The sequence below is a fragment of the Poecilia mexicana genome, unplaced genomic scaffold (genome assembly GCF_051168715.1).
Source record: "Poecilia mexicana isolate PSO_F unplaced genomic scaffold, ASM5116871v1 scaffold_11, whole genome shotgun sequence".
NCBI classification, from domain to species: domain Eukaryota; kingdom Metazoa; phylum Chordata; class Actinopteri; order Cyprinodontiformes; family Poeciliidae; genus Poecilia; species Poecilia mexicana.
Window position 1 is genome coordinate 19,337,589 of NW_028263380.1, and position 12,813 is coordinate 19,350,401.

Here is a 12,813-nt window from a genome sequence, read left to right on the forward strand (position 1 = left end):
AGGAAGATCCAATTCAGCGATGATCCGAGACTCCTTAGTCCAAATCCCAGCCGAACGAAAACAAAACAAAACAACAACAACAACAAAAAGCCTGTTGCCAACAAAGAGCCACAGTTAGCAACAGTTAGCTCCTCTGCTGATAAGCCGTTGAATTTCTGTTGACAAGAGCAGCTGTTAGCTTCAGCGGATCAGCTGTTACTCCTGTTGACTTTCAGTTGGCTTGCTGTTAGCACCAAGAGCAACAGCCAATGCCTGCGCTGATCAGCCTCCGCTTCAGCTTTCCATTTAAATTAAATACATGTTTAACAAATACATTATCTTAAAAAAAAAAAACAAAAGAAACAAATACATTTTCAACTCACCAAGTCCAGTTCCACAACACAAAAAAATTATCCCGAACGCAGTCAGGGTGAGAGAAAAAATATGGGAAAAGCTCCTTCTCCAGAAATAAAACACAAACTCGTCTTAGACAGCAAATCAGCCACGAGTGGTCAATTTCTCTTATCTGTCTTTTCTTTTCAGCACAATCCCGTTTGCTTCTGCGCTCTCTGCTTGCTTTACGCTCTCTGCTTGCTTTCTTTCACGTCAGAGAACGTAGCAACCCGATTGGCTGAAGCTAGTCACGTAGGTTACACATAAATGCGACCCTTCAGAATAAGAGAATAACAATTTTAAGATCGATTAATTCCCTATTTATTTTCCTATTTATTTATTTCCTATTTATCTAATTTACTATTATTTTTATGAAGAGGCTATTTTAACCTGGGTTACACCTACTAGCATAAGCTAACGTTAATGTTAGCCACAAAGTTTAAGTAAAACTCACCTTCGTGTCAGTGAATGTATAACAAGGCGAACATCTTAAAACCTTTCTCCAGCTGACTTGTTGGGGCTTCGGATCGATGTACAAACCTTGGCCAAGCCCCGCAAGCACCTAATGTAAATGATATTTGTATTGGATCGGAAACAATCGAGCCGCTTTACCCCGAACGAGGAAGCTGAGGTGCAAAGAGCCAATTCAAAGTACACGTCCAAGCAAGAACGCTCAAAATACCCGGATGTGTTCTTGCTCCGCCCATTTTATCGAGGATGCATCAATGCATCCTTCTGCGGACTTGAGGCAGCAAGATATCCCACAATGCAATGCGCCACCAGCAGCGGTAAATAGAGAAGGTCAGTACAGAAATGTATTGCATTTTTACCACCATTAATTGCCACGAAAACTCATTTAAATTTCTATTTAGGCGAGAAAGTAGACCTTATAGCTTCGTCTATCCATTCAGTTCATCCAGAATATTCTTACTTTAATAATTGCTACGGAGTTTTTCGGAGTAGCATAGCTCCGCTAACAGACCGGAGGAGCTGCCAGCTTAACGGGCGGTTGGAACGTGTTTTCCCCGCTAACCGCAGCCTGTTTTCAGCAAGTGACTGTTGTTTTCCGCTGCTTATTATCTGTTCTATTTTTTATATTTATTTAGTTAATATTGGTATTTTATAAATTGTGTTGACACAGACTTTCAAAATCAATTAGTTTCACTCGCTAATTAACTGTTTTGGGGCATTTAAATTCGTAGTAAGAAAAATATTTTAATACAATGTCCCTTCATGATTAGAGAATCATACTTTAATTTGTAAATAAAAAACACATTTCCCTTGGATTGGTATTTCATGTATGAGAGTGAACTCTTATTTTTCATTGTTTTGTGCAGGCAGCTCTTCAGGTGAGCAGACTGCAGCTCCAGGTTTACTTCCAGCTTCCCAAAAACTCCTGGAGGTTCTCTTCATCCCCGTGTCCTGCCAATGTTCTCTTCACTGTCTCTTCATCTTCTTAGAAGAAAAAAAAACTATTAAATTATGGTAATATTTGTTTTTGACAGTCACTGAATTTCCTGGAGTTATTGACTGATTATCTGCTTGTTTTTGTTTATTTATTTTTTGTTATTCTAATAAACATATTCCTACAAAAATTATGTTTCTCTTTCAATGCTGGTATCTTACTAGAGTATACTTGATTATGATAACAAAGTAAACATATGTTTGTTAATAAGTGTTTAGTAGTTATTATAAAATAATCATCCAGTTGTGTAACAGGAACTCTGGCCAGATGCAGGTTGGTAAAACATTAAATATAAAATAATTGTTTTAACTTTCCCTGTTTATGAATCCCTGGCAAACCTGGGGAATAAGGAAGAAATCAGTTAACTGCATGACAGGCTGGCCACCATCTATTATGATTTTTCATTTGAAATAAATATTTTATAAGCAAATAATCTGATGAAGGTGGCAAACAAGATTCAAGCTTCACTGGTAACAGAAGTCTGAAAAAATAATTTGAGGTGATATATTGTTTTTTATTAAGCTTTTTTCAATCAGTAATAAAAAAACTTAATCCCGTTAATTTGAAGGTGTTTCTACTTAGAAATTACTTTTCCTTAATTATGTATATTTGATATCTGTTAATATTTGTCCCAATTATAAAATTATCCAGTCCCAATTGTTAAATTGTTCAGTTTAACACAGGAATCATCCTGTGTTAAATTGAATTTATTGAAATTTACACTAGTTGAGTGACGTCATCAAGAACGCCCTGTTCCAATTGGCGAACTAGCATACTGCGTCCTTGTGAACTCGGTAAGAACGGACTTTCAACTGTTCTTGCGGGTACGTACTTGCCAAGAACTCAAGAACGTACTTGCGTTCTTGAGTATTGAGAAACGGCCCTGATCTTTCATCCTTACCTGTGAAAGGTAAGGATGAAAGATCTGCTGCCTCTCACTGGTGGAGATGGTGTATTGCACTACTTAGCCCTTGTGTTTAAAAATGAGGTCCATACCAACCGACCCCACACACGTAAAACTTTTATCATTTGCCACAGTTCTCTACGTTTGCCTCAGTCCTCGCACGCACAAGGGTTAAAACAGCCTTAAATAATCTTTCAAATGCTATGTTCGTAAGTGATTTGTAGACATCTTGCTGTAAAACTTTAGGATCAATTAAATTATGAAAATTAAGAATAAACAACATGGCAGAGCTTTATAATATTACTACATCAAGCTAATTTTTAAAGTAATACTTTTATTAAAATTTTTTTTTGTCAGATCATGATTTCTAATGACAAGTTGTCATAACGAAGACATTTAAATGTCTTCGTTATGACAAGTTGTCATTAACTTCGCCAAAATTTTGGCGAAGTTAATGACAAGTTTTCATAACGAAGACATTTTGTCTAGATTAATGTCAAGTTGTCATAATGAAGACATTTTGAAGAATGTCAACTTTGTATTAAAAGTGTCATAATTTACAGAATGACGCTTTATGACAACAGTCATAAATAGTCATGAAGACTTATTGATGTTCATAACAGGTGTTATGTCATGTTTATTACAGTGTCATGACAGTCTTATTCACCCCCCCTTCAAATAAAGTGTTACCAAAAATGCTAGTAGTTGCATTTTATACAAGCTGCAGTACATAACTTTAATAAAAAAAACAATTTTTCTCCATATTTGTTAAAGCTCTCAGCATGTTGTGACATTTTGGTATGAGACAGATAATCTGTGAAAACAATCAATCTCCTCCACCTCGTCCCTGAACTACTATTGCTAACTAAAGTAATACAACGTTCCACCCAAAACAACCAATCAGGACCAAGAGGAGGGTCTTAGTGCTGTCAGTCAACTTCATTCACTCACTGCTAAATGTGCTAATGGTGGAGAAACAATATGCCATGACAGGAAGATTGTTTGTCTGCGCTCATTGGCAGCTATGCTAACTAGACTGAGCATTTACAACAGGCTATGCTAGCTGCAGCATAGCACAGAACAAGGGGAGGAAGGATGAGCAGCCACATGAGATTGTGATTGACAGCACTGAAACTCTCCTTGACAGCATTAAAACTCACTGGGAGAAGGCAGATAAAATAGATTTTTCACAGGTTATCTGTCATACCATACTGTCACAACATAGACAGTTTTAAAAAATATGTGGAAAAAAATTATAAAAGTTACTGCAGCTTTATTTTCACTTAGGAGAGAGCAGGTCAGGAGGGACGTGGGTTAGAGCTGCTGCTGACTGACTCATCTGTTAAGTGGTAAAAGGTACAGGGACAAGTTAAATATATTAATATCTTGGTAATTTTTTTCACCTTAATTCATTAAATGCTAGTGAAATGGAGGCAAACAGTAGTTTGTAGGTAAGCTATGCTAAATGGTTGATAATCTCACACAGTCTACCCACCTCTCAGAGAAAAACGTCTTTCTCTTTCTCCCTTTCTACTTATTTTTCTTTTTTGAAAACCTGATTTTAAAACCTGACTTAATTTTTCTTAGCAGCATAGTAACTGCCACACTCATTCTTATCTTCTACTGACTGCTGCTGATGGTGCAGCATCAAGCACTCCAAGCAGGAACAAACCATTTAATGCAGATAGGGGGCTTCAAGGCAAATATGGATGTGTGTTTTTTGGTTTGGGAGTGGGAACATTAAATTTTTACTGCTAAAAGCAATCCTCGAAAACACAATATGATTACTGAGCACTGGATTATAAGGCGCACCTTCAATGAATGGCCTATTTTAAAACTTTTTTCATATATTAGGCGCACCGCATTATAAGGCGCATAGAATAGACGCTACAGTAGAGGCTGGTGTTACATTATGCATCCACTAGATGGAGCTGCACTAAACAGAATGTCAACAAAACAGTCCGACTCCGGTCAGTGAGGAGAGCTTTCCGCAACTGGGCCGGGGAGTGGCCGGACGATGGTCACCTTTCTCCGTTTGCGCACAGCATGTTCATGAAGAACGTGGTGCTAAATGACCTGCAGACGACCTGATTCTAGACGGTCGGTAGGTAGATAGGTCAGTCAAACTTTATTAACAAACCAGCTTTCTGACAACTATCCCAGCATGCACCTCGCGCTTCTTCTACGGGCGAAAATGAAGTCGGCAGCTGCTTACCGTAGTTGCTAGACCTGTTGTGGCTCAATATTGGTCCATATATAAGGCGCACCGGATTATAAGGCGCAATGTCGGCTTTTGAGGAAATTGAAGGTTTTTAGGTGCGCCTTATAGTGCGGAAAATACGGTAATTTTGTAACTGACAGGTCCCCAATTTTTAATTTTTATTTCTATGAACAATAAATAAATAAATTGTGGAGGTCCCCCTGTTGGTCAGGGCCCCTAGAATTGTCATCAGTTTTCCCCCTATACCATGCTCCTGGCGGTTCTAAATGGGAGCCAACGGGGTACCAAAGAAGCTACACTAAATAAATGTCTTGTTAATTCTCAGTGGTGGATCACTTTTTTTTTTACCTTCACAATTTTACTTAGTGCTGCCCTTTTAGCTACTGTATGGAGATAGGATCATACTTTCCATCTGCTAGATCAGGATCTCCAACCTGAATCTCTGGAGACACAAGTGGCTCTTTGGTTCATTTAATATATCAAATGATGAAATATTGATCTGTTTTTATTCAATTCTTTTTTACATGTTGCATGAAAAATCACTGACTATTCTGTCCCCAGGTGAAAAAACAGGCAAACCCTACTCGAAAAAAAGCACTTTAGTATATTTCAAATATACTTACATTTGTGAAAGTACATTTTAAGTATACCAAGTATTAAGTGTACTATCTATAAATAGGAAGTATACCAAAAGTATGTTTGTACCAATTTCTAAATTAGAACTTTAAACATACTTAAGTATAATTGTACCAAAATACACTTTTAAGAAATATATTAAATAAAAGTATACTTTAAGTGAACAAAATATGTATTTGCCCAAGTGTAAATATACACTTGCTCAAGTATATATTTAAAAGATATTTAAAATATCTATCAAAGACAGATATCACATATCTGTCTTTGATAGACAGATATATCAAAGTAATATATCAAAGTAATAATATATATCAAAGTGACCTGATATATCAAAGATATATCTGTCTGTGATATCTGTCTTAGATGTATTTTATAGATATTATATTAAATATAATATATGACAGATATATATATCTTATATCTATCATATATATCATATATTATATTTAATATATGACAGATATTTTATATTTTAAAATATCTGTCAGAGACAGATATTTTAAAATATGTGTTCAAAATAGAATTTTTTAAAATTTACTTAACACTACTTTAGATTATTAATGTCAGGATGTTTTAAATTACATCTCAATGTATAATTTAGGCTAATAAAGTATGCCTTTTTTATTTTCTATATTTAACCAGGTGAACCCCGTTGAGATCCATATCTCAGTTTCAAGAGGGACCTGGGCAGAAGTCTGCAACACGCAGCAACCTGATTACAAAATAAAACTAATTAATACATATGCAGAAGTATGTCTTTTAGGCACCTTTAAAGTACTTTTAGGTACTTTTTAGGCACCTAAAAAGTGTGCCTCTTTTACTAGCTTTGTTAAAATTGCAAAGAATAAAAAAATCATAATCCTGATGTAATGTTTAACAAAGTACCCAATCCATTTTCAGATGTATGATGTAAGATCTATAAGTCAATGGCATTAGCTCCAGTTCATATTCCAGATCAGATGGTGGTGGTATTGCACACTTTCGTCTTTTTTGAAAAACGTCATAAAAAGAAGTAAAGCTTTGAATGCCAATAACAGACGCTGTTCAAATTCGCCATTTTTACTCGCATAATATTGCCTTAAAAGTAGAGAGGGCCTTGACGATTGTTACTAATTTTGGTAAATTCAAGCTGGTGACGTCCTAATCCGAGTTAGACGACAAAACAACGGGACAACAACCGATGGAAATGAAATGTGTGTCACAAAAGGATCCCAGAGGGACGAAGGCTGCTAAGTGTTGCTAGGTGGTGGTAAGTTTGCTTATTAATTATCTTCATTTAATTATAAACAGTGCAGTAAAGATATATAACTTAGGTTGGTTTCACAAATAATTATTTTATACATTTTATTGTGACTTTTTCGATTATTACTATAACAATCATTGATGTTATAACTGCATGGAGGCTGTTTCTTGCAAATTAATATACTTTTCTTCATAAACTTAACCTGGTTTTAATTAAGCTCCGTAAGACAGAGAGACTTTGATATTGTGAGGTTGTTGTTCTAACTCGTTCATATGTTTTATCTTCAACATAGTTTGCAGTCTAACTAAGCAAATGAAGGTGAAAGAGGAAGCCAGAGAAATCAGGTGTTAGGAAACTAAAGATTTTCCTGTCTCAGAAGAAGCTCTGACTCCACCAGATCACATCGTCTTCATGGTATAAGTTTGTTTTTTCAATGAGGAGCTAGCTACATTTTTAACAGCAAAAACTGGTGTGTTACCAACACCAAGTGCTTAATAAACAGGATTTGATTTTAAAATAATTGGACAGAATTCTCCTTGGGCTGCCACCTTATCGTGGTGGAGGGGACCCTGGCGGTCTGATCCTCGGCTGCAAAAGCTGGCTCTTGGGACGTGGAACGTCACCTCTCTGGTGGGAAAGGAACCAGAGCTAGTGTGCAAGGCTGAGAGGTTCCGGCTAGAAATAGTCGGCCTCACTTCAACACATGGCTCTGGTTCTGGAACCAGTCTCCTTGAGAGGGGCTGGACGTACTTCCACTCTGGAGTTGCCTGCGGTGAGAGGCGCCGGGCAGGAGTGGGCATACTTGTTGCCCCCCATCTTGGCGTCTACACGTTGGGGTTTACCCCGGCGAATGAGATGGTAGCCTCTCTCCGCCTACGGGTGTGGGGACGGGTTCTGACTGTTGTCTGTGCTTACGGGCCTAACAGCAGTTCAGATTACCCACCCTTCTTGGAGTCCTTAGAGGGGGTACTGGAGAGGGCCCCTCCTGGGGACTCCCTTGTTCTGCTGGGGGACTTCAACGCTCACGTGGGCAATGACGGTGAGACCTGGAGGGGTTTGGTTGGGAGGAACGGCCCCCCGATCTGAACTCAAGTGGTGTTCTGTTGTTGGACTTCTGTGCTCGTCATGGATTGTCCATCACAAACACCATGTTCAGGCATAAGGGTGTCCATATGTGCACTTGGCACTGGGACACCCTAGGCCGCAGTTTGATGATCAACTTTGTCATTGTTTCATCGGATCTGCAGGCACATGTCTTGGACACTCGGTTGAAGAGAGGTGCAGAGCTGTTCACTGACCACTACCTGGTGGTGAGTTGGCTCCAGTGGTGGGGGAAGAAGGCGGTCAGACCTGGCAGGCCCAGACGTGTAGTGAGGGTCTGCTGGGAACGTCTGGCTGAGTCCCCTGTGAGACGGAGCTTCAACTCCCATCTCTGGCAGAACTTCAAACACGTTCCGGGGGAGGTAGGGAACATTGAGTCTGAATGGACCATGTTCCACGCCTCCATTGCCGAGGCGGCTTAACAAAGCTGCGGCCGCAAGGTAGTTGGTGCCTGTCGGGGCGGCAACCCTCGAACCCGTTGGTGGACACCTTCGGTGAGGAATGCTGTCAAGCTGAAGAAGGAGTCCTATCGGACCATTTTGGCCTGTGGGACTCCAGAAGCAGCTGATGGGTACCAGTGGGTGATCGCTGAGGCAAAAATTCGGGCGTGGGAGGAGTTTGGAGTGTTGGCTCACGCGACTGCAATATCGCATGGACATTGGGGGCAGTTCCCCTGGATTGGCAGACTGGGGTGGTGGTCCCCCTGTTTAAAAAGGGGAACCGGAGCGTGTGCTCCAATTACAGGGGGGGTCACACTCTTTAGCCTCCCTGGTAAGGTCTATTCAGGGGTCCTGGAGAGGAGGGTCCATCGGATAGTCGAACCTCGGACTCAGGAAGAGCAGTGTGGTTTTCGTCCTGGTCATGGAACACTGGACCAGCTCTGCACCCTCAGCAGGGTCCTGGAGGGGGCATGGGAGTTCGCCCAACAGGTCTACATGTGTTTTGTGGACTTGGAGAAGGCGTTCGAATGACCGTGTCCCTAAGGGGGTCTTGTGGGGGGTTCTCCGGGAGTATCGGGTACGGGGCCCTTTGATACGGGCTGTCAGGTCCCTGTACGACCAGTGTCAGAGTCTGGTCCGCATTGCCGGACAGAATTTCTAGGCGCAGCCGAGGTGTTGAGGGGATCCGTTTTGGTGGCCTTAGGATCGCATCTCTGCTTTTTGCAGATGATGTGGTCCTGTTGGCTTCGTCAGATTGTGATCTGCAGCTCTCGCTGGACATCTATTACCTAGTGGACAATGTTTTTGGGTCTACCATGCGCTGCAGTTTGGCTAGAATTGATGATTGTTTGCTGTTAAATGTGCTGCGGTCATAGAGATTTGGTGGAAAATAATCAGAAGAAAATGTTAAAAGTTGTCAGTGGGGAACATGCATAAGACAGCTTTACAGAGTATTTAGATGGCAGAATGGACTTTATTCCATTTTCAAATCTGGAGTCTGGAAAAATGTAAAAGACAGATAAATGCCTTCAGTCGATCTTAGAACAGCTGAATACAGATCGACGGTATTAAAACACCGTGATTGTATGAATGTTTTGTCATCATTACATCATTGGTGTGAACGCACCAGTAACAGGTTAAACATTTGTCCAACCAGGTGACCCATTAGCTCTTCAGTTTGCCAAACCACACACACACACACACACAAAAAAAAAAAGCTCATAAGCTGGCGACCAGCCCGAACTGCGCATAAGGTAAAAGCTCTGACAGGATCCAAACGACCGCTTTTAGATCTACAGGAGGATTCAAACTCCGCTCATTCATTTTTAGCTTACAGAAAAGCCACCAAATTTACAAAAATAAACTGACCAATTACATTTAGGTTTTGTGCGCATCTCCACGGACTCACACAGACTCACTACGTACAAGATGTTTTGACACAATAGATCTTTTTTTTCTCCTAAATGTTAAAAGTAAACAGGGTTAGATCGTAAAAAAAAATTCTAAAATTATTCTTTTCTGTTTTACTTTAAAAAAAATCTCAAGCCATACAGCTGCGGGCGCTCCTGTGCTCAGCTACTTATTACAAGTCCAAAATACGCACAATACAACTATGCCGAGGATAGGTAGATATGACAAAATTCACGACTGGTCAAATATTTGGAACATTAAAATAATAATAAAATAGATGTCAAATATCCGCCAGCAATACCAATTTAGACAAGCAGGACAACCTCATAGTTCCAGCGCATCACCACGTTACGGCGCAGCAGCGCTATCTGGATGTTGTGGGTCTGAAGCCAAAAGGCAGCCAAGATTATATTTGCTGCATGTTCCACAAATTGTGCAGGAAAGAGATGTCTGAGTGAGACAAATAGCCAGCCAGACTGCTGACAATATTTTTGCATTTAAAACAAAATGAAAAACACCATGAATAAACTTTAATGTGCTTTGTTATTTAGCAGACAAACATGAATTTCAACAGCTACAGAGACCTGAAAACCATCAGTAGCCATCGATACTTATGGCTACTATTAAGAGAGAAAAATTTTAAAGCTTATTAACCCTTTTTAAAACTTTTGACTTGTTATATCCTCTCATGCCCAGATTCAGAAACTGCTGTGCGCAAAAGAAACTGAGATCACACAGAGGTAACAGCGTCCCAATAATCAGCTTTTATTCAAGACAGATGCATACTTCATCCAATACCAGTTACTAATATTCCCTTCCTCTGATCTTTTTATAATTTGTAAATTCATATTATTTGTGTGTGTGAAATATATTCTTTCCTTCGATTGGCTTCTTATGTGCAGTGTGAACTTTTTTTAATATTAATTTTTATTGTTTCATACAGGCAGCTCTTCAGGGGGGAGGCCTCAGCTTCAGGTTTGGATGCAGCTTCCCAGAATCTCCCATTGATCCTCTTCCTCCTCCTGACATCGTCTTCTTCACTGTCTTCTCATCTTTTATATACATTAATTATAGGAATATTTTTTCATGATTCCCCAAACTCTGGCTGAATATCCGCTTATGCTATTGTAATAAATACATTTTTATTAAAACATTTTGTCTCTGTTTATTTTGTAAGATTTGAGTTTAAAGCTCTGACTACATATAGGTAGATACAACTTAAATATTAAATTATTCTTTTAATGTTTCTTGCTTATAAATCCAGAGCTAAGAAATAATGAAAAGTATCAACTCAAAAGTTGTTTATTATGTTTAGTCAGTTGAGTCTAATAAGTTATAATAAATAGGACACGCTGGAGGGACTATGTCTCTCAGCTGGCCTGGAAACACCTTTGGATTCCCCCGGAAGAGCTGGAAGAAGTGGCTGGGAGAGGGAAGTCTAGGTTTCCCTTCTGAAGCTGCTGCCCCTGCGACCCGACCCCGGATAAGTGAAAGAAAACGGATGGATGGATAAATAGTCTCATTAAGGGGACAAAGGTTTTCATTTCTAATTGAACAGTCACTTATAAAAATGTGAAAAGATATTGTGATGTGTTAAACCACAGAAGAGAATAAGGGGCCTGTAACATTTTTCTAACGCCAACTGATGTACAAGATTGTCTTTTTTTTTTTTTTTAGATTAAAGTCTGAATTCTGAGATTAAAGACAACATGATGACCTTTTTTTCTTTCCCAAATCCTCTTCCGTAGGCAAACATTTATTTAGTTAAGCTTTTAATGATCTGGCACATTATTTCAAACATTTCCTACCCGGTAGAAATCTATTTCCACCAGAAATAGGTATCTATTTCCAGGTATTTGCCTGAAATAGATACTATCTATCTATTAGTATATTGTATATACAAGTTTTTGTAATATATACAATATATTGTATATTTATTTTTGATAAATACACAATATTTATCCAAGATATTATATATTTTGGATAACCTTTTTGCATGCTTGTTCATGACATACCGGATTATAATTGGTATGCTAATGCTATTCAGAAAGGAAAAACTTAAACTAAAGGGTTTGAATGACTGACAGAATGTTCTAGTCGTGGTTTGAGCGTCTTTTTAAACCAGAGCAGATTAAAGGTTGGTAAAAAAAAAAAAAAATTGGACAGACTAGCCCTTTAGAAATTTACTGAGTGGGAAGCTGCATTTAGCAGCCATTAGCTTCATATACAAAACAAAGTCAGAGTTAAAGGCTATCTGTGTGAAGGTATCATGATCAAATTAATTACATGCCGCTTTGGACGAGTGTAGAAAAACAAAGTGTACGGGACAGAGAGAACTATGCAGGCTACAGGGAGACACGGTTGTTCGTTTCAGGCTGTATACTGTAGTACTTTTTGCCAGCCGCAAGTGACCAATGTCCGGTATTATTTGTTTCTCACAGGAGCATTATTTCAACTGACTTGCGGCTGGCAAAAAAGAATACAGTATGTAACCTGAAACGAACAAGCGTGTCTCCCTACAGCCTGCATAATGTGTATGATATGACCCCTGTGTAAATGGGCAGAGAGAACGTCCGGGTCAGATCGCTTGTCGATAATTAAATAATGACAAGTGAAATTAACAGGTCGTTTTATTTTTTATTTTTGCAATTGCTGTTTTTCTAATTTCGTTATAAGAATGAAAAAACAAAAAAACACATGCTTGTTTTGTTTTTCCAATTTTATTTTGAAACGAAAAAACCAAAGAACGAACCATACATGGATTACACATGATATTGTTAATTTTAATATATTCAATTCTGTCATGCTGGGAGGTAATTTTTTGACCCACATGCAGAAACAAGAGAACCGAGTATCAGTAAAAGATGTTTAATGAAAAAAAAAACAAAACAATAAAGCTTCGGCAGGGTTCAAGGAACTCGGCAACAGGAACGGGCTGGAAGAGAGGATGAGTGATGAGCAAGGGTCTGTGGGATGCTTGGGTTCTGAACGAGCGGGACCGATCTTACTGTCAGGCGGCAG

The 12,813-nt window shown here is 39.0% G+C and overlaps 1 protein-coding gene across 1 annotated transcript in view; it reads left to right on the forward strand.

The window, feature by feature from the left end:
* LOC106911509 (uncharacterized) overlaps nt 1–8,364 on the forward strand; it is a 37,816-nt gene extending 29,452 nt beyond the window's left edge. The window contains exons 2-3 of the mRNA XM_088009962.1: nt 8,089–8,184; nt 8,281–8,364. Of these exons, the coding sequence (XP_087866088.1) occupies nt 8,089–8,184; nt 8,281–8,364 (180 nt within the window). The remainder of the gene's footprint in view (nt 1–8,088; nt 8,185–8,280) is intronic.
* The last annotated feature ends 4,449 nt before the right edge of the window (nt 8,365–12,813 follow it).